This window comes from Danio rerio, chromosome 3, assembly GCF_049306965.1.
Source record: "Danio rerio strain Tuebingen ecotype United States chromosome 3, GRCz12tu, whole genome shotgun sequence".
Taxonomy (NCBI): Eukaryota; Metazoa; Chordata; class Actinopteri; order Cypriniformes; family Danionidae; genus Danio; species Danio rerio.
In genome coordinates, this window is record NC_133178.1 from 5,585,766 (window position 1) to 5,609,678 (window position 23,913).

Here is a 23,913-nt window from a genome sequence, read left to right on the forward strand (position 1 = left end):
TTGCGACGTGTAGTTACATTTTTTGAGGGGTGCACGTAAGTGACGCCGACGGCCACGGCGAAGGGCTATGCATCAGCGTTTGACGCAGAAGTATAAATCAGCCTGACACTGTACATCTGACTGACCCTGCTCTGCCTGTTCCTCAATCATTTTTTTCTCATTTGCCTGTGATTGATAATGTGATATTAGTGTTTTCATAAGCATTCATTTAGAAAGCCAAATTGCTTAATATGTGAACTTTTTGTACCTGGTGTTTAGCTGCACTGAAAAATTTATCTTATGTCCATTTTCTCTGTCATTTTATCAAATGCATGACACTGCAATGCAGGTTTATTTATGCTGCAGACCATTTATAGATAAGTAATTATAATCACTAATACAGCAGATTCATGGACAATTACATCGGTAATCAGCATTTTTGCCGCAACTAATTTATGAATGAGTCAGTATTAACTAGATTTAAGGGAATCGCTTTGTTTAGGGTGGATAAAATCCCCTACTTACTGAAATTCAACATTAACTCCCGCAGCCGCACACCTGATTTCTAATATAGACAAGCGGCGATGCACATGAACTCTCTGGAGAAAGTGAAACCGCTCATGCTTTAGACGGGCTCGTAAAACAACAACAGGACAGGACACAGCAGATTTTGTTCTTCTTGGCTTTGTTGCTGTTCATCAAGACTATGACGAGGTCTTTTTGAGCTTGAGTCGACCATAGCTTGTTATTATATGTATATATTATTATGGTGTAATGTCTCGGCTGTGTTTTTAAAATGGCGGTTTCTTTGTTTTTAATTCTTCTGCTTGTGTATGCGATGGTGACGTGTCTCTATAAACCAATAGCGTTCAGCTGTGGGTCTAGCTCGCCTTTTGGTACTCTTTAACAGTGGAAACTGCCATAAAAATGTACCAAAGCGCACCACTCAGTGTAACTACAACTACAGTAAATCAATGGTAGATTTCTGCTGTGTTTTCAGCAGCATTTCATTTGGAAATTTCAAACATTTCCCACAATTGGTTCTGTGGACTGCCATTGTAGAATATTTTAATCGATCTATATTAATGAATTATCCTAAACTTAAAGAGCCCATATTATACATAAAATAGGGTCATATCTTGGTTGTAAGGGTCTCCAACAACAGTCTAATATGCATGCAAGGTCAAAAAACACTTTCATGGTCTTATAATCTGCATTTATTTTTACCTAATTATCCCAGCGACTCCTGTATGAATCGTCCAGTGATTCATTTGTTCCCAAACCCCTCCTTAGCGCGGAGCTAATCTGCGCTGATTGGACCGATGACAGTCTGTCGCGATTGGTCGACTGCCTTCAGTCAGAGAGAGAAATGGCCAATATCTAATCAGCAATTTAAAAAGTAATCACAGTTCATACACGCTCGATAGTGTAGACGTGGATTTTAGCTGCCACACTATGGCGAGTGGATAGTGCCACGGATAACCGAACGAAGGAGACAGTCGTGTACTCGCCATACCACACACACACAAAAACACACACACACCTCCGGATGACAACGCTCCCGCTTCCGCCCGCACCCGCCAGGTTTTAGCCTGAGAACCCGCTCCGTTTTCTGCCCGCCGCGCCCGGTCCCGCTAGAGCGGAGAACACAACCAAAAATCACCCAGTATACAGTCCAGACAGCCAAGCTGTCTGTATAAACACACACACACAGCACAAAGCTCGTTCGTTCGTTCGTTCGTTCGCTCTCTCTCTCATACGCGCGCGTGCGCACTAACACACACACAAGCACCACGCAGACTCTCTCTTTCTAATTCGCATAGCAATATCCGTGATATTGCTAGACAGCCCGCTCCCGTCCCAAATTAAACCCGTTACCGACCGCTCCCGCGATTTATTCGGAAATTTATTCCCGCGGCTGTCCCCGCGCCAGATTTCTGCGGCGCGGGAATAAATTTCCGAATAAATCGCGGGAGCAGAACTCTAGCACGGAGCTCCATAAACAAACAGCACGCGTCGCGTTTTTAACGTGACTTTGCACGCGATAAGATAAAATATCCAGTTAACCTGATACAGTACACGCGGTTACAAGTAACAAATCACAACTAAATACATTTGCAAGCTAGAGTAAACGAGGCAACAACTTTAACCGCACGTACTTACACTTGAGAAATGGAAGAAACCCATCCTGACGTCCATCAGTTACTCTTTACTGATCCTTCCTTTAACAAACTCAGATGAAGTATTCTTTGTAGCATGTAGCTTCCAGAAGTTTCCAACTGCTTGGTTATAATGCTGATGTTTCATCTTTGGGTAGAGACTCAATATAATGTCCATCTGCAGTGTGACTTCAATCGACCGGCATGTTTGTGTGCGTGTGTTTGTGGGTGTGCGTGTGTGTCTGGGTTTCTGCGTCAGAGGGCGGGGCCTCAGGTTTGAAATCTTCCGGGTTTGCGCGTGCACGTGAATAACTTGGTTTCGTTCGTACGTCATGGCGAAACACCTAATGAGTCGGTATCAAGGCGACTCGTTTGAAGCACTGTGAGTCGACTCTTTTATAGATGAATCAACCGTTTTAAACACTGTATTCTTACAGATTTAAGCCTTAGCTGGATACTTCACTTCACTTAGAGCTGTGTTACACACTACATGGAGGGGAATTTTCAAAAACCCATAATATGGGCTCTTTAAAGAACAAAACATTCTCTAATATCTTTTAAATGTGTATTGACAGGGTTTAACACATTTTGGGTGCCGTGAATACTAAAAGAGTTGAGCTCTTTCAGATAAAAATATTGATTTAACTATTGACCTCTTGAACTATTCCCCTATCTGCACATACAGCAATGAAAGAATCACTCTGAAAGGACTCGTTATTGCAGAGTCACATTAAAGATTTGTTCCAGAACAACCCATCAATACTGCAAGTTTGCATATCTGTTAAGGTTACTCTCAGACGTGACACTCTTGTGTGTTTTTCAATGTTTCTGACTGACTGAATCTCACTTGTTTCTCTCCAGTGTGAGTCCTCTCATGTATTTGCAGGCTTCTTAACTGACTGAATCTCATGCGCAGTGTGAACACTTGTACGGTTTCTCTCCAGTGTGAATCCTCTCATGTGATTTCAGATGTGCTATCTGATTGAATCTGTTGTCGCAGTGGGAACACTTGTACGGTCTCTCTCCGGTGTGAGTCCTCTCATGTCTTTTCTGGCTTCCTGACTGATTGAATCTTTTGTCGCAGTGTGAACACTTGTATGGTTTCTCTCCCGTGTGAATCCTCTCATGTGATTTCATTTGTGATGACTGACTGAATCTCATGTCGCAGTGTGAACACATGTACGGTTTCTCTCCAGTGTGAATCCTCTCGTGTGTTCTCAGGCTTAATAAATGACCGAATCTTACATTGCAGTGTGAACACTTGTACAGTTTCTCTCCAGTGTGAGTCCTCTCATGTGTTTTCTGGCTTCCCAACTGAGTAAATCTCTTGTCACAGTGTGAACACTTGTACGGTTTCTCTCCAGTGTGAATCCTCTCGTGTGTTTTCAGATGTGAAAACTGACTAAATCTCATGCTGCAGTGTGAACATATATAAGGTTTCTCTCCAGTGTGAATCATCTGGTGTTGTTGTAAGCTTGTAGATGTAATAAAAGTCTTCCCACACTCAGAGCACACATACTCTCTCACACCGGTGTGGATCTTCTGATGTTTTCTTAAATTTCCTTCGTATGCAAAACTCTTTCCACACACAGAGCATGAAGGCTTCTCAGTTGAATGAACTCTAAGGTGATCATTCAGGCTTGAAGCCAACAGAAATGATTTTCCGCACTGATCACACTTGTGTGTTTTCTCTCCAAAGTGGATCAACATGTGTCTACTAAGGTTTGATGCATCTCTGAAACCCTTCCCACACTGAGAACATGTGAATGGTTTCTCTCCGGTGTGGATCCGCATGTGGCTCTTGAGATTCTCTTTGTTTGCCAGACTCTTCCCACACTGAGTGCAGGTGACACGTTTTCTGTCTTTTCTCTTCGGTGAGTGAGTTTTTTCTCTCATTTTAACATGGTGTGTCTCCTCCATCAGGCCTGAAATAAATATGAAAAGACAGCATTTTATTTAAGTGATATAAACAAATGATAGCAGACAACAACTATAAAATCACGATTATTTCAGTCTTCAGCAAGGTACACCGATCTTCCAGTCACCGTCTTTATATACAGAGCAGATTTACCCTGTGCCTCATAGTTTTTCACGAGCCAGTCTGAAGCGCGAGCGGTTTCGCTTTCTTGCTTGCGCTCGCCGCGCGTCTATATCTGACATAACGAACTTCTTGAGCTGATGATAATAATGTGCGCTTGATTATTGACGTGCTTTTGTAACCCGATCCTGTCAGGTACTGACAAACGCGAGAGTGAAGCGCGAAAAAACAAAGGAGAAGCATTTAAATAATGACTAAACATTTATACACAAGTATTTAAGTGTGTAAAGCGTCTGTTTTGTGAGAAGTGCTTCTTATATGATATGTGAGCGACCCGTACAGCTTTATTGTAGACATTTTCTCGAGCGAGAATGATGCGACGGAAACTTTCTAATGTACACCACACCCAACAAAAGGGTACCCTTGGTAGTGGAAACGCAAGTTTGATAAAGGTGAGCCGTACCGACCCGTACCGTACCGTACTGTACCAGTCAGTGGAAACGAGCCATTACAGCTCTAAGAGGAAAGCGGAGAAGGCAGAGAAATCTGTGCGACCCTAGTCATCCAAGATTAGGGATGCAACGATTATAGATTTTGACTGTACGATTATAGTCAGAGAACTATTCAGGGTTATCACGATTATGATGCATTTATTAATTTCAAAACTACTAGTTTAGAAATCAGATGAAAACTCCTTATGTTTTAAAGTGTTGTTTATTGCTGCTTAGTAACCAATTAATACAGCACGTAACTTTTTATTGTTAAGAAACTTGTTTAGACTTGTCCAGTGCACTATAATAGATCTCTCCTCACATTGATTATTCCTTTAAAGTCCGTCATTTCTTCATGTGGTATTGCTGTGTGTTAATAACTCAGTGAGTAACCGTGTTCCTTATCATTGTAGACATGTTTGATTGAGTGGCGTTGTGTATTTTGATTTAAATCGCTTCAGGAAAAAATATTACATGTGCAAACATAATAGCAGAGATGCATACGTGCTTAACAACTCAATGGGTTGTTTGTAATCTAATATGATTATTTGTTATTATCAACGCGTTGCTTGCCATGTGTTGTTGATGTAAGATTGTATTCAGTTTGATCACAATATTCATATTGATTATAACGAGCGCGCGTGAGGGCTGCATGTCACCACACACACACACACTAATCTGACAGCCTTCAGATCAGCACAGGGGAGAGGGGCTCTCAACTCGCCGCACATTCTCTTTGCACTGTGTTTGTCTCAACTGCAATTGAGTGAACCCCACAGCGGTTTATCATAAACTTTTCATCAATCATTTTTCCCGCAATTGATAGCAAGAACGAGCACAGAAGCGTTGTCTGATTGACAAGCAGCAGCTACATGTGTTCAAAAGAATCTAAAACGCCAAATAGGATGAATCTATGCCGCATTTTCTAAAGTAATACTATCTGTATTTAGCTTTTCGCTTGTACGGTGGCTCTGAACTGTCAAAACACCTCTAAAAAAGGCATTTTCGGACATTACATTTTACATGTGTACATCACTTGAACACGTTTTATTCAAGTACATTTGAGCTGGTTTTAGTACTTCGCTCTTTCATTTTCATCTTATTTAAAATATATTTAATTTGCTTGTTGATTAAATCCCATGTTGTTTGGGGTTTAATCCCATTTTTATCCCATTTGTTATTTAACCTATTATTTTTATGCAACAAGTTGCATGTTAATTTGCTATGAAGAAAAGGAAATAATAAATGTTTTGCATGTTGATAAATGTGAAATGGTGAATATAGGTCTTTATAATCACCATGCAATTTTGAAAGGATAGCTTTTTTTGCTTTGAATATAGACTATTCAGTTCATAAGAGAGGTTAAATCTTTAATGAAGTTTGCTGAATAAAAATATAACATTTTAAAATATTTATAATTATCGTCCCATACATATCGGCCTCCAAGTCTGAAGAATTATCGGTATCTGCCAAAAAATTTATATCGTTGCATCTCTACTTGGTAGCACCGGTACTCCAAAGTACCAACTTCAAAAATTTAGGAGCACCCACAAAAAAAATTAATGAGCACCACTGCAAATTGAATAAATGATACTGAATGTCTAATAATTATAGAATATATTATTGATGATGATGATGACAATAATAGTAACAATGAATTGCATGTTTCAATATGCTGCCTTGAATGTGCTTGAAAGTGTTATCTGCTATCAAAAGTACTGTTACATTATGACAAATAAATCTGCGGTTTGCATCAAACTAAAATGAAGCATTGCAGTAAGAAATATAGATTTAGCACTATTGTTTTTATATGCATGTCAATTTAATAAATAATATTTCTGCTACAAAACAAACATAAGATTATAGTCATTTAATTCAATGCTGAAAGCTGCAAAGCAGTCATCAGTAACAAAATAGAAAAATCAATGAAAGAGCAGACGAAAGAAAGGAAGAAAAGTCTCACTTCTACTACTCTTTAAACATTTCGGTTGTGAAAAAAAGCAGGAGAGTCAGCCGACCCGAAATATGAGCGGGACCCATGCACCTGCACAACACCGTTCTTTGTCATGAGCCGCAGTTTCAGTTTAAACTTAGTAAAGGTAAACTTCTTTAGCGATGATGTGTACAGTGTTAAATTTTACATTTAGCGGCCGTTTGCGCTGAACACGCAGTGAATGCAACGCATTGAGATTCAGACCATTAAACAGCTGATCCACCGAGTCTTTCAGTACTCTCTCTAAAAAACACAAGATTGATCTCTGCTGGCGGATCAACATTCACCACAATCGCTCTCATCTGCGCTTTTGTCTGTAATCTTACAACGTGTTTGGCTGTGAGATGTAAAATAATTGTTAGTTGCAGCCCTAAAAAGTACATACATTTGAGTGTGTAACAGAAGAGTACGCAAACTTTGGCACATACTCCTTCCTCATTAACTGAGCGTTATGTTGTTTAGTCGCGTCCCCTTTCAATCATCTCCACACATCATCCACATTTCTTGCTATTCACAAGTCTTTCGTGCAGAGACTTTCCCCAGGTCTTTGGATAATAATCATTCGTGTAGCTGTAGTAATGAATGAATAAAAGTACAAAAAAAAAAAGAAGAAAACTAGCAGTCCAGCTTACAGAACTAAAATGCCCATCAGTGCTTCACACCCCAGTCCAGCAGGTGACAGTAGAGCACCTTTAATGCTGATTCACCACAAAACATCTACAGAAGAAGAGTCCAGTGGAGGAGCTCCAGACTTCTGTTCTGTGTTTACTTTATGATTAAAGTTTTTGCTTCTAAATGGGCGAGTTTGAACTACGAGTCAGTAATAAAGACAAAGAATAAATCTTTAGTAACTTAATATAGTTTAGCTTAATTTTTACTTGCTTATAAAGGACTCAGGGTTATAATTCAGTCAAGATAGCTTGAAATTTGCATCTTAATCCTTTTATCTTGCTTTTGTGTGATACCCTCTGAAAATATGAACTGACAAATAAGAAACATAATTAAGGAGAGAATCATAAATAAGGACAGAATCATACCTGTTTGTGTATGAAATATCAGCTGAAATAAAGTCCAGCGTTCCTGATCGCTTCTGTAGAGGAATTTACAGTTGAGCCCCAATATATACTGAATAAAGGCAAGCAGCTGAAGTGTCCGTCAGATAAACAGTCTGGCAGCAGAAGGTTCAATATAAAAGCTGGAGTGTGTTGTCGTGATTTCTTCAGCACTGAACCTCCACACGAGTTTTCCCTGCTCTGAGCTTTTACTCGGATAATGCCTCTGCTAACTGTGTGCTCAGCACTACTGCCATCTAGAGGACAATAACAGCAGCATCCACTAATCGCCACATCCCCTTTCATTAGAGAGAAAACATCATCTGCAGAGAACAAACCACCGATATACAACATAAAACTCTCTAATTGTGACTAAAAGACAAAGTCACCTTCACACATTTAAATAGAAGTGCCCACATAAAAATACAAATAAATACTATTTAGTGTTTTACTGTAGTAAAGTACATGAATGAATCTGTTACTGATACAAGAAGCGCTTAATTTGAGCTGGATCCCGTTACGCAATCTTTCCCAGCAGTGCTTTGCTTTGTTTATTCATTATTATTATTTAAGAAACTGTATAATACACCTTAGAATACAGTTAAAGTAACGCTTCTTTTACATAATAATCACATTAGATGCGCATAAAGAGCAAAAAACAAAATTAAATGCAGCTTTGCTTTGTTTATGGGCGATTGTAAGTTCACGCTGGTGACGCCATCATGTGGTTTGTATTTGAATGGCGGAAGGCGGGAACGCGTGTTCGAAAATAAATCAGTGTTCCAAACCGCAGGATGTTGACAAGAGGATGTCAAAGGTTCTGGTGTATTTCCGGCTATTTCAGTAAGACATCTGAAGCACTTTAACAGCTAATTTTGCCCACAATATTATTATACGTCGGACGCGAATCAATCAGTACTACATAATCGGGGGAAAAGTGTAAACAAACTACAAACACGGCGGACGCGCGAGGCCAACCGTCAAAAAGTAGAGGCTTCGATAACATCGTTTGAATTACTATTAATTGACATCTAGCCGACTGGAAAATATTTAAAACACGTTGTCTGTGTTATATTTCATCTGCAACAACAATGTGAACTAATATAAAGACGTGTTTGGACATTTACCTTCTGAATGTGTATTTATCTAAATACCTGAGGAGATTTCTCAGCATGAAAGACTCGTGAATGGCAGATTAACCTGCTGCTGCTTCTCCAATATGATAGGCAATTAAATATGAAAGAAACGTGGATGTGTCGAGATGACTAGAACTTAGTATAAGAATAAGAAATGGGACACAGCAAATGAGTTCAGTATGGAGAAGATTGTACTCATTTCAAATTTAATTTCAAAAAGTGTAGACTGACAGTTTCATTTCTCTTATTTCATCCCTGTATTTCTTCCAGTTATTCTCTTTACTGAGGTGTTCCTACCTTGTTTTGTGTATCTGTATCACAACGAGCGATTATCTCTGCTTTCCTGCAGTGGACATCATGTGTCATAAGTAAACATCTTAAGTGTGGACATGCAACACAGAAAACACTTTAAATGTTCATATATTTTACTGATATGATGTAACAAAGCAATCAAAAAGCATTTAACATTATAAGAAAATTAGTTTTATAATAATGTAGACTAATACAAATAGTTTTTACAACAAAGTTGTAATAATACAAAATATCCACCATTTAATGATCTCTTACACCAGTATTTTTCCAATGTTCAGACATATATCCTCTTTCCACAATAGTAAATGTTTCACTAAATGTGTTATCCGGGCAGTTTCTCTCAATTTGAATCCTCTTATGGTGTTTTTAGTTTTTTCACTGACTGAATCTCTTCACATTATCGATGGGGATATTTCATGTGATTAATGAACGACTCACACCAGATAGAATATAAAATATTTAATAATTTCCCCTATCTGCACACAGAGCAACGAAACAATCACTCTGAAAGGACTCGTTATTCGGAGTCACATTAAAGATTTGTTCCAGAATAACCCATTAATACAGCAAGTTTGCATATCTGTATGTTAAGGTTACTCTCAGACTAGGGCTGTGCAATTAATCGAAAATCCGATTTCGATTATGGCTTCTAACGATTATGAAAAACCATTAATCAAGATAAACGATTATTGCATTATATACCAATCATACCAAAAGCATGAAAGACCGCGTGCTTATGTGTGTGTGCAACACGCGCACGCATAAGCACGCGGTCAGCATTCGGTCTCATTCGCACACTGAGACCTGCAGAGGAGCGCAGACATCTAAGTAATCTTAACATGAGCGCTTTAATGGTCAAATAGGTGTCAAAACGCAGTGATTAGTGATTATTCATATTAACCCTCATTTGCGTAATAAACAAACAAGTTGAGAATCAAAAGACACGTGAAAGAGAAACCATTAAAGTGACAGTGCGAAATGCTGGCGCCTGTTTTATCATTAATCAAACGACGAGAAATGAAATTTCCGTTTAATGGAAAGAAGTTTTTTTTTTTTTCTGAACATAACAGTTTTGATATATCAAGTCTAATTACTATATGTCGAGGCAGTGGCGCAGTGGGTAGCACGTTCGCCTCACAGCAAGAAGGTCGCTGGTTCGAACCTCGGCTCAGTTGGCGTTTCTGTGTGGAGTTTGCATGTTCTCCCTGCCTTCGCGTGGGTTTCTCCCACAGTCCAAAGACATGTGGTACAGGAGAATTAGGTAGGCTAAATTGTCCGTAGTGTATGAGTGTGTGAATGTGTGTGTGGATGTTTCCCAGAGATGGGTTGCAGCTGGAAGGGTATCCGTTGCGTAAAAAAAACTTGCTGGATAAGTTGGCGGTTCATTCTGTTGTGGCGACCCCGTATTAATAAAAGGGACTAAGCCGACAAGAAAATGAATGAATGAATGAATGAATGTCTAATTACTGATTTGTTTTATCTTTGCTATGATGACAGTACATAACAGTTTACTAGATGTTGTTCAAAATACAAGCATTCAAATTAAAATGCAATTCAAAGGCTTAATTAGAGTAATTAGGCAAGTCATTGTATAACAGTAGTTTCTTCTGCAGACAATCAAAAAATATATAGCTTAAGGGGGCTAATAATATTGACCTTAAAATGGATTTCAAAATATTTAAACCTTCTTTTATTCAAGCTAAAATAAAACAATTTAGACTTAGAAGACAAATCCACGAATTAAGACGAATAACACTCTAGAAGAAAAAAATATTAGAGGAAATACTGTTAAAATTCCTTGCTCTAACTTAACTTGGGAAATAGTTATTTAAATATATATTATTTAAATATATATATAAATAGTTATTTCTCAGGAGCGCTAATAATTTTGACTTCAACTGATAATCGTTTTGAATAATCGTGATTACAATCATGACCAAAATAATCGCGATTATGATTTTTTCCAAAATCGAACAGCCCTGTCTCAGACGTGACACTCTTGTGTGTTTTTCAATGTTTCCGACTGATCGAATCTCGCTTGTTTCTCTCCGGTGTGAGTCCTCTCATGTCTTTTCTGGCTTTTTAACCAATTGAATCTTTTGTCGCAGTGTGAACACTTGTACGGTTGCTTTCCAGTGTGAATGCTCTCATGTGATTTCATTTGTGATAACTGACTGAATCTCATGTCGCAGTGTGAACACTTGTATGGTTTCTCTCCAGTGTGAATGCTCTCGTGTGTTCTCAGGCTTAATAAATGACAGAATCTTTCATTGCAGTGTGAACACTTGTACGGTTTCTCTCCGGTGTGAGTCCTCTCATGTATTTTCCGGCTTCCTAACTGATTGAATCTTTTGTCGCAGTGTGAACACTTGTACGGTTTCTCTCCAGTGTGAATCCTCTCATGTGTTTTCTGATGCGAGATCTGACTGAATCTCTTGTCGCAGTGTGAACACTTGTACGGTTTCTCTCCAGTGTGAATCATCTGGTGTTTTTGTAAGTTTGCAGCTGTAATAAAGGTCTTCTCACACTCAGAGCACACATACTCTCTCACACCGGTGTGGATCTTCTGATGATTTCTTAAATTTACTTCATTTGCAAAACTCTTTCCACACACAGAGCATGAAGGCTTCTCAGTTGAATGAACTCTAAGGTGATCATTCAGCTCTGAAGCCCTAAGAAATGTTTTGCTGCACTGATCACACTTGTGTGTTTTCTCTCCAGTGTGGATCAACATGTGTCTACTAAGGGCTGATGAGTCTCTGAAACTCTTCCCACACTGAGAACATGTGACTGGTTTCTCTCCGGTGTGGATCCGCATGTGGATCGTGAGACTCTTTTTGTCTGCCAGACTCTTTCCACACTGAGTGCAGGTGACACGTTTTTTGTTTTTTCCCTTCAGTGATTTTGTTTTTCCTCTCATTTTAACATGCTGTGTCTCCTCCATCAGGCCTGAAATAAATATGAAAAAACAGCATTTTATTTAAGTGATATAAACAAATAATAGTAGACAACAACTATAAAATCACGATTATTTCAGTCTTCAGCGAGGTACACCGATCTTCCAGTCACCTTCTTTATATAAATATTTAATATTTGCCCAAACTATTTTCCTTCATTCATTCAATATCAACAACTGCTGTAATACCAGTGTTGGGCATTAGCGTCGCTACAAGTAGTGACGCTACTAGCTTAACTAGATTACTCAGTAGCGTGACGGTAGCGTCGCTATTTTCTAAATCAAACAGCTTTTCAGTAGCGAAGCTATTTTATTAGTCAAGTAGCGCAGTAGAATCCACAAAGTAGGGCTGCACGATATTGGAAAAAATTGACATTGCGATATTTTTTTCCTCTGCGATATATATTGCGATATTTTATATATATATATATATATATATATATATATATATATATATATATATAAAACTAGGGCTGTGACGGTCACCATGACAACCGCGTCACCGCGGTGGTCATTGCCACCTCGGTTGTCCATTGCCACCGGCCGTAGTACGTGACGTCACGCACTTTAAAACACAAATTACTGTTATGTTGCCAAGTATTACATATCTGTTAGAATATAACATTAGGTACGATTCAGCAAGTTCAAGTTCAACCATGAATCTTGTTAGAAAACGCACTTTTACATCTGGGAACAATTTGGATTCGTGCCGAACTAGAAAGGTGAACGAATCAATTTGGATTAAGCTTTTTGTATGGGGGTTTTAAGTAAAGTGTGTTTTAATATTCACTGCTGAGTGCTAAGAGTCCAAACACTGAGGAGCAAATCCATCGATACGTCCCGAACCATGCAAGCTAGTGGCGATTGACGGCGAGGGAAAAAAGCCATGTCAACTCCTGTCTTCTAAACGCAGAAGCCCAGCTCAGCCAGGCATGGCAGAGGCATTTGCAAAAATGGCCAGATACAAAAGAGAAAGTGATAAATGGAAGACATTGACGAGAAATTGAGCATAGGCTATTTGGTAACTAGTTAAGAACGCGCCGCTCCGCAGCGTAGAGAAACCTGCGTTGCGAGAAATGCGGGCGGTGGAACAGAAGGAGAAGCCCTCTCTCGCATGGTTGTGAAAAAGTATCCTGTCTGTGCATTTTTCGCTACAAGCACACCGTCTGACAGTGTATTGCTGGAAACATTATAACCCCATTCTTCACTTAAACCGGACAAAGTCAACATGTTAGTTTTTCTGGCAAATAATTAAAAATATGACTACAAAAGGTGGAGAGAAACTACGCTGTTTTTTTAAACATCTGACTTATATTGTTACTAGGTTAATATTTTCTTTTTACGTATAATTATTAATATTTATATTATTATTACACTGATTAGTAAAGTGCCATTTAGAATTTTTGTTAAGTTCTTAAAAATGTAACGTTAAATTGTTATTATTATACAGTTTCAAGCAGTTAAAGTAATGTAATATTTAACTACAATATTTATAAACAGTTTTGTGTTGTTTTATTAACGAAAGTTAAAAAATAAACATGTACATTTATACGGATGTTTTATTTATTAATATTAAATTCGGTTATTCCTTAATTTTTACATAAAAGGTAAATTAACTTAAGTAGGCTACATTACTTGTTGATGTACGAGATCGAGGAACATGTTTGCCAGTAAATAATGTTCGCACCACTTAAAAAACAAAACAAATGAATAACTTGCGAAAAGGATGCAATAAAAAATGCAAGCGCTTAATCATTCTTCACAATCGGATTCGTACGTGCAATAAGCCGAGGCTATATTGCGCCGACAAGAACAAGCCCTAAAACTAAGTCTAGAGAGAGAATTAATCCTAGTTAATATTAATGATTATAAACACGAACTGCGTTGTATGATAAACGCATCACAATGATGTGATCTTTGCTGAAGAACTGATATGTTATCGCCGTCTCCCCAGCCAGGTTTTCATCTGCTTTTTTTCCCCTTCTTCTGGATACAAACAATAAAGTATCAGCGCCAGACCAGTGGTTTAAATTATATTTTACTCTCCTGATTTCTTTTCTTTTCATTAAAAAATAAATAAATGTTTAAAGTTTTGTATTGCATAGCCTATATATTTTTAAAGATTATCATTCAGCCTACCTGCAGCGCATGAGGTTGTGTGCTGGGCAAATCCCCTTTACTCATGCTACCCATTTCATTTATGACACTGTAAACTTGACTTGGCAGGCTGATCATCTTTAAACTCAAAAGGTGTTTTTAACTTGAGACTGCATGCTTCTGCATAATGTGATGTTTCTTATTACAACTGTTAGCGGTGTCAAAATGAAAGCAAACATTAAAAAGGGTTTTGTTTTATCAATTGTATAGTTTAGTTTTAATAATAACTAATGTATATAATAAATTATAATATTTATTATTGTGTAGACTACAGTGTTCAACAAAAGAATTTTATTAGGTTACTCTAATAGACCAAATCCCTAACTGAAAAACGAATGTGAAAATGACAGGCAGTTGCGTCTTTGCTAAAATTAATTTAACGACAAATTTCTTTTGCTTTTTTCCTCTTTAGAGATCAAAAGAGCTGTATTTAAATAATTATTTCACTAAAACATGAATTGAATGCCCAGTTCTTTCCCGTGTGAGTTTAGTGCGCCTCCGCCGCGTCTGCGTTTTTAAGGTTACAGGTGCACCCTGACCTGACGCGGGGACCAGATCTCTGTATTGCTTTAATTTCTTAATTTTCATAACTGCATTGCATTCTCATATGGTAAAATATCAAAATTTATGTTCTGAAAGTAGTAGGAATGATGGGAGTGTTAGTAAATAACAGAAAGAACTTTCACTTTTGAGTGAACTTCTGTCACGTGTTATTTTAGTATGATAAAATAAACAAAAATAGTAATGCAGAAAAGTATTTTTCGCTCTGCCAAGCCTTCTCTGTTGCTGTATAGAGAAGCAGCCTGCTCAGTCTCCTTACCCCGGCCCCACCCCGCCCACCGACTCCTGAACGTCTCACTCACTCACTCACGCGGGCATGCAGTGCGGTCTCATGAGGAAACGCAGCTTTTTGATATAATGTTTTTCTTGTTCCCAAATACAAATAATTTATCAAGTATTGTTTGAAATAAGTATTCGTAAAAACACGCTATTCCTGCTTTTCCGAATACCGTATTCCGGTTCGGCTCCACCCATAATATATATATAATTTTTTTTTTTATTTATTTTTTTTTTGCATCGCACCCTCCTGCGATGTGACTATCGCGGATGCGCACATCGCGATTTCGATGCTGAAACGATATATCGTGCAGCCCTACCACAAAGCTACATTTACCAATCGTGGATCAATAAGTGACGGCAGCAACATTCACAGAGCTGTGAGGACGGTGTCTAGCCGAAGAAAGTAAATCCATATGATGGCGAGAATCATGATTTCTTCTTCTTCCTGTTTTATGGTGTTCGACAACAAAGTTTTTGGTGCGTTACTGCCACCTCTGGTCGGTAAAGTTGCAAACCAATTTAGGCTAACACGAGAAACTTCCTTGATGGAAAGATGACTGAGAGAGAGGAGTTATTTCTGAACTGAAGTAAGATTTTTCGTGAGCATACCTTGAGAAGTACATGTTAAGATGCAATAACTTAATTTCTGATGCTGTGCTTTAAAAATACTTTAGTAATTTATAGGGATGTAACGGTATCAGAATTTCACGGTACGGTAATACCTCGGTATGAATGTCACGGTACAGTATTTATTGAATCATTTACAGGAAAAAACAAAACTTATGAAAATACTCCAAAAAAAGTGCCAAAAGTGTCAATGACATACAAATTAGCCATCTATCTGTAAGATTTGAAACAGGAACTTCAATTTTAATAACAAAAAAATATTAAACCATGTAAAAAAAAAAGTTTCAATTTAGTATTGTTGAAAACTCCTCACATTCAACATTTAATCACTCACTCACTTAGATAGAGATGGGTTTAAAGGAAAATTATCATACAACTATAATCTGGTAAAAGCTGGTATCTCTGGGCATTTACAATGTCCCCTGCAACAGAAAAAAACCCTCTCATTTGGGACTGAGGTTTCGGGGACAAGAGAGATATGACTTGGCCCAGGCTGACAGCAGTGGGTAACGTTGTGCATTGTCTTTCCACCACTTGAGAGGACAAACCATGAGTGAGATAGAGGTCTCATGTCTGCATCAATCTGAACAGTGTGCTGTGTTTCTGCAGTCCCCATGACTGATTATTAGTCCTATTCCCCAACTTGCAGGCACGTGCACACACAGTGCTCAACCTGTGCAGTGCACATGCCCTTTTTAGTCTTGGATAGAAAGTTCGCTTCCAAAATGATCAAAAGTGCCCCCGCGATGCGACATACCCTCCGTCCCGCTTTACAGTACGCGCGAGACAACACAGCTGATCAGAACGCGCGCGACAACACAGCTGATCAGAACGCGCGCGACAACACAGCTGATCAGAACGCGCGCGACAACACAGCTGATCAGAACGCGCGCGACAACACAGCTGATAAGAACTGCGCGACAACACCGCTATTCAGTACGCGCGCGGCGACAACACCCGCTTTAGGGTTTTCCAGCTCTTTTTCATCCCCGCTTCTAGCAGCACACTCCATTTCCGCATTACTGGATCTGTAGCAACAACAGACCGCAAGGGATTATGGCCAAGCCTGGGCTGATGGGAATTGTAGTTTTCGCTACCTCCCGTTCGCTTCATTCGCCTGAGCAAATTTTCTTAGAAGATCTATAGTTTTACAGAGTCATGCGACTACGGTAATATCGAAAAAAATTAATATTGCGGTATGACGGTATTTACAATACCGCTACATCCCTAGTAATTTATAGTAAGCACTGCTATAAATGACTGTATTATGTAGTGTCATTTATTAATGAAGAGTTGTAAATATATATACAATATGCACAATGCTTATGTCAAAATATTTCTCTTTACTATAAATGACTATAGCATTTTAATTGTGTAACACCTGCTTTTTTTGGAGTTTTTGTTTTAGCTGTAATATACTAGCTATAATGTGTTACCGTTTAGTACAGCATATTATTTACAGTAAATAACTGAACTGAATTATGTCTCAAATGTTTTATCAGGGCTGATAGTGGAAAAAATTTCTGAGCCTGAACTTTTTTTCCTTGCCCCTGAGGTGAGTAGGGGTGGGGGTACTATGTATGCAACGCACTTTTAGCACATAACTTGTGGGCCCCTGGGCCCAAATATATTAACAGCCTATGTGTAACCCTGATCATCATTATTGTCAAGTGGCTCTTTTTAGACACATGCCAGTAATGTCAGTGACACATGCCAGTGTCAGTGATCTTGTGACATGTGCCAGTAGGTGTCAGTATAAGCACGTTATAAGCACCTTAAACTTATAAGTCTCTTTGCTTTAATATTTAAAAATCATTAGACAAATGACACCTGTTATCTTACATGCATATATGTTATGAGTTTTCAACATGCATTTTATTATAACTGTTTAAAGGATATTATTTAAAATACCTTAAAATGAAAATAAGTTAAATAATAAAATAAATGAATGAATTAAAAACATAGAGAAGTCCATATTGTAGGGAACAAAGGAACTGCCAGGATGCAATAATATACAGTACAACAGATAAGTGTAACCCCTCCCATACATAAGCATGCCACAATAAATTTGACTGACATGTACTGTCAAATGACTATATTACGTACGGAAGTATGACTACGAATACATAAAATAAATGCGTTTAAATTAAAAGAGTAGCTCAGCAAATAAACTAACTTGCGACGCGATAAATTAGGTTAAAAGTCGCGTAATGATTAAATATGGTTTTGCCACCGGAAGTGTCACTACACTCAGTGGCATGTGCCAGTGTCATCTGTACGTCAGATGTCGTGTCACTCCATGTAAAAACTGCTACTGTGAAACCGCGTTCATGCGCACACAATAAGCTAAAACTCGCCCCAAGCACCGGCAAAAACAAATAACAATGAATGTGTCGAGGAAAGAGTAAGGACATAGCTATCTTAATTATTTATTAATAAACTTATTCTGAGTCGCAAAGATCCTGACTGGCAATCTCCTCTTGGACTCGCCTTTAGAGAGAAATTCATCTTTACGGATTACATGAAGGAGTTTTTTTTGTTTTCGACTTGTTTTATTTCGTTAAGTAATAATTTAAAGCTTTCTATAAATATATTTATTATGTCTGTGAGGCATATACATTTTAATCATTTTGTTAAGCGCTCCTGTTCAAAAACCAGACGACAGTAAGCGCATAATTTTGGTTTTCTTTATTTTATAAAAACGCTGTAACGTTTTTTGATGTATTACTCGTACTTTGTGAGCAAAAATGACGGATAACTTTAAATTGCACCCACTGAAAAAATGCAAGTGATTGCTCTGGCGCCTCGATGTCCTGCAAGCTTTTTATAAGCAAACTATGCGCCTAATAGCACACATTCTTTAATGTTTAAGCTACCATTGTTTTATACTTGAACTGTTTTATATCTTTTATTTTAGGCAAGTCGTGATGATCTGAGAAGGCAAACTGATCAAACAGACAATGATGGTCTTCCGCTGGGCGCTGTTCGTTAAAAAAAACTTATTTTTAACGAATAAAAAATGCTCCAAACGTTTTTCTAAATAAGCTGAATAAAAAACGAAACTAAATATAAACACTTTATCGTTAGGCTACATACAAAACTGAACTATTTCATAGCTGAAACACTAAGTTGTTTAAGGAGAAGGGGGAAATATATTTTTGTCCCGTCTATTGCTTCACCGTTATTTCGAGAATAAACCCAGCGTAAATATGCAGATGTCATTCCCAAAACATATCAGCGTATATGTGCCGAAAACGAAAGTTTCATACAAATTCTGAATGGATTATAGCCTGGAAAGTGCAAAGCACGCTCCTCTTATTATCACTAAAAAGCGTCACTAATCTTAGTTCATAGAGATCTCACAAAGATCCGTTATAATTTATAAAGCTCTCTAAATTACACAATAAATCTTTTATTTACATGTCTACACTCAAAAGATGATTCACGAGCACACAAAATGGCACTTAATAAAAACCAATCCGGCGCTTTCAGCAGTGAGTGAATTCTGTGAATCTAGAGAAATGACAGATCAATATCCGTGAACCTGATTGTTTTTTCCCCCGCAGCCACAGTACGCCGGAAATCCGGCGTGGTGCCGGAACGCTATCACCCCTGTTTTATTGACAGTTTTATTGATTACTGAGATACGATTGACTTGGATTTAAGTTGCTTCGATATAAAAATAAAAATGGCAAAAATAGCTTTGATGTAGCTAAGCTACTTTTGCCATGTAGCTTTTAGCTTAGCTTGCTACATTTCCCAGGGGGTAGCTTTAGTGTAGTTAAGCTACATTTTAAGTAGAGTAGCTAATAGCTTAGCTCACTACATTTTTCAAGTAGCTTGCCCAACACTGCTGTAACACATTGAGCCACTAAACACTGTTCTTATGCTGTTTTTCTACAGGAGGAAAATGTGAATTACTTCCAAACACTTCAACTATAGTCTGTGTTAGTAAATGCAAGGCTATTGATGAAATTTAGGCAGAACACTGTAGGACAACATTTAACTGTTCTAGAGCCTACAGCTAATCAATCTGTCAGATTCAGGAGTGCATCACAGCTCTAAGAGGAAAGCGGAGAAGGCAGAGAAATCTGTGCGACCCTACTCATTCGAGATAAGGGATGTAACGATTATAGATTTTGGTTGTACGATTATAGTCTGAGAAATAATCACGATTATCATGCATTTATTAATTTCAAAACACTACTAGTTTAGAAAATCAGATGAAAACTCCTTACATTGTACAGTGTTACTTATTGCTGCTCAGTAACCACTTCATACAGCACATAATAACATTAAAAACAAACAAAAGTCAATTTCTCTCTGTGCTTTAAAGTAATTAAAAGAAAAATTAAACAAAAGTAATAATTTTACACTGAAAATAAATGACAGATAAATACATAAAACATAAATTAATAAAAAAAATAGCATTTGTCTAATGCAGGGCTTGAAATCAACTTTTTTACTTGGTAGCACCGGCACTCCCGAGTGTCAACAAGGAGCAGCACCAAAAAATGAATGAGCACCACTGCAAATTGAGTATTGAGGGATTTGTTGTTTTAAAAACAACATGAATCAGGAATAACAAAAAACAGAAACAGCTATTTAACTAATGCTGTGATGACTTATTGATGTTTGTGCAATAATTCCAAAATGAATGTCTAATAATTATAAAATATATTATTGATGATGATGATAATAGTAACAATGAATTGCATTTCTCATGATGCTGCCTTGAAAGTGTTATCTGCTATCAAAAGTACTGTTACATTATGACAAATAAATCTGCGGTTTGCATCAAACTAAAATGAAGCATTGCAGTAAGAAATATAGATTTAGCACTATTGTTTTTATATGCATGTCAATGTAATAAATAATATTTCTGCTACAAAACAAACGTAAGATTATAATCATTTAATTCAATGCTGAAAGCTGCAAAGCAGGCATCAGTAACTAAATAGAAACATCAATGAAAGAGCAGACGAAAGAAAGGAAGAAAAGTCTCACTTCTACTACTCTTTAAACATTTCGGTTGTGGAATAAAGCAGGCGAGTCAGCCGACCCGAAATATGAGCGGGACCCATGCACCTGCACAACACCGTTCTTTGTCATGAGCCGCAGTTTTAGTTTAAACTTAGTAAAGGTAAACTTCTTTAATGATGATGTGTACAGTGTTAAATTTTACATTTAGCGGCCATTTGCGCTGAACCCACAGTGAATGCAACGCATCGAGATTCAGACCATTAAACAGCTGATCCACCGAGTCTTTCAGCACTCTCTCTGAAAACACTCGATTGCTGGCGGATCAACATTCACCACGATCGCTCTCATCGGCGCCAAATATTTGTAACTTTACAATGTGTTTGGTTGCGAGACGTAGTTTGGACAAAGTTGTCGGCGATTCTTCCTTTAGTAAAGTCATGCAGTGTGAAATCCCCTTTCGCCGATCCGTCTTGCAGTGTAAATAAAGCAGCGACAAAACGCTAGCCCAGATAATCATGCAGAGTGAAAACATCTGTGACACGACTACTTTGACAATCATGTAGTCAAATCAAATCACTTTTAGTCACATCAGCAGCAGCACGTGTGCTATGATGAGTGAAAAGCTTAGTCTGTTTTTTTTTTTAAAGCTCTGTGCTTAAGATTATTTTTATTTAGCTTGTTTTAAGCAAACAATCACTTAATTTTTAGTTTTTTTTTTTTTAGAAAACAAGACAATTTCTATTGCTGTTTCACGTGTCTAGTACAAAGCTCTCAAACTGCCGGCTTGCAGGCCATTTGCTCATATATCACGAGCTTTGACTGCATTAACTCAGGGGAAGAATGTCTGAGTGCATCAGGTTTTACACTTATTTTGTTGTGTTTGAATGTTAAAGCGGCCGTCATATGAATTGTCAGTCACTGATATGCCCCTGCCAATTTGAGTTTGAGACCCCTGGTCTATTATGTATCTTGATTTTAGATATTTTTTTGAAAACAGGTCAAAACTACTAAGTAAGTTATTATTATCATTACATTACAGCTCAGGGATGTTCAAGGACAACATGTTTGTGCACTTTCTAAAGATTTTAGCTCTGTTTTTAAATAAAGGGTTGGAAATTAATGATTTAAAAAAAATCTGTTTCATTAAATAATCAAAAAATAATCCACAGATTAATCAATTATTAAAATAATCATTAGTTGCAGCCCTAAAAAGTACATTTAAGTGTGCAACAGAAGAGTACGCAAACTTTGGCACATACTCCTTCCTCATTAACTGAACGTTATGTTGTTTAGTCACGTCCACTGTAGCGTCCTGGTTAAAAGATGACTAAGTCTTCCACTGATGTTCACGATTCATTTATTGGTCACACTTCATAGAATTTGTTCGCATTATTCAATCATGAATCACCGTAAGAACTAGAGAGAAAATAAACAAACAACAAACACAAATAAATCCCGAAAATTAACACTAAGCCAACATCAACAATTAAACAGTAAACAAATAAACCAAATTACCTTATTTTTCCCTCTAAACAGGAGCTATAACTCATGAAGGAGGAATCCGTGAAGCAACCGTATACCTGTGCCCCTTTTACCGTGTTTCACCTAGCGTTCCGTATATTGTTTTCATTCATTTCTACACGCAATTTATACATCCGGTAAGCTCCGCAATTTTGACGTCATAATTAAAGTCCCCAAACAACGTAATTCATTCAACAAATCAACCCGTATAAAAAAAACAACGAAACATCAAAAATAAATAAATAAATAAATTCAAAATCATAAACAAAGTAACACATATTTCAAGTTTCTTTACATCCACTTTCAATCATCTCCACACACCATTCACATTTCTTTCATATTTAATTCCCTACATTATTGGAGATTCAGCTGTGTGTTAATCTGCTATTCTCAAGTCTTTCATGCAGAGAATCTCCTCAGGTCTTTGGATAATAATAATTCGTGTAACGGTAGTAATGGAGCAAGTCAATGCTGGAAAATAGTAAAATACAAAAAGAAAAGAAGAAAACAAACAGTCCAGCTTACAGAACTAAAATGCCCATCAGTGCTTCACACCCCAGTCCAGCAGGTGACAGTAGAGCATCTTTAATGCTGATTCACCACAAAACATCTACAGAAGAAGAGTCCAGTGGAGGAGCTCCAGACTTCTTTTGTTTACTTTATGATTAATGTTTTTGCAGTTCCCGGGTCTAAATGGGCGAGATTGAGCCACGAGTCCAGTAATAAACTCAAAGAATAAACCTTAGTAACTCAATATAGTTTAGCTTAATTTTTACGTATAGGACTCAGGGTTAAAATTCAGTCAGGATAGCGTGAAATTTGCATCTTAATCCTTTTATCTTGCTTTTGCACGATACCCTCTGAAAATATGAACTGATAAATAAGGAGAGAATCATACCTGTTTGTGTATGAAATATCAGCTGAAATAAAGTCCAGCGTTCCTGATCGCTTCTGTAGAGAAATTTACAGTTGAGCCCCAATATATACTGAATAAAGGCAAGCAGCTGAAGTGTCCGTCAGATAAACAGTCTGGCAGCAGAAGGTTCAATATAAAAGCTGGAGTGTGTTGTCGTGATTTCTTCAGCACTGAACCTCCACACGAGTTTTCCTTGCTCTGAGCTTTTACTCGGATAATGCCTCTGCTAACTGTGTGCTCAGCACTACTGCCATCTAGAGGACAATAACAGCAGCATCCACTAATCGCCACATCCCCTTTCATTAGAGAGAAAACATCATCTGCAGAGCACAAACAACCGATATACAACATAAAACTCTCTAATTGTGACTAAAAGACAAAGTCGCCTTCACACATTTAAATATAAGTGCCCACATAAAAATAGAAATAAATACTATATAGTGTATTACTGTAGTAAAGTACATGAATGAATCTGTTACTGATACAAGCAGCGCTTAATTTGAGCTGGATATTGTGTCTTTCCCAGCAGTACTTTGCTTTATTTATTCATTTATTTATTCATTTTTTTAAGAAACTGTACAACTTAGTACAACTAAGAATACAACTTAGAACACAGTAAAAGTTCTTTTAGATACACATAAAGAGCAAAACCAACATAAAATGCAGCTTTGCTTTGTTTACTTTACTTTTTTTTTTTATTCCTAGGTTCTGCTGGCTGCGATCTCCGAATTATCCTTGCCAATCTTAAGCCAT

The 23,913-nt window shown here is 37.6% G+C and overlaps 1 protein-coding gene across 1 annotated transcript; it reads right to left on the reverse strand.

Moving 5' to 3' along the window:
- Positions 1 to 2,796: 2,796 nt before the first annotated feature.
- Positions 2,797 to 23,360, reverse strand: LOC101882402 (uncharacterized). Its single transcript, XM_073945295.1, is given in 4 exon segments — positions 2,797 to 3,050; positions 3,053 to 4,063; positions 11,147 to 12,109; positions 22,239 to 23,360. Coding segments are annotated over 3 exon segments (2,088 nt in total). The 5' UTR covers positions 12,105 to 12,109; positions 22,239 to 23,360; the 3' UTR covers positions 2,797 to 2,931.
- Between the last annotated feature and the right edge of the window lie 553 nt (positions 23,361 to 23,913).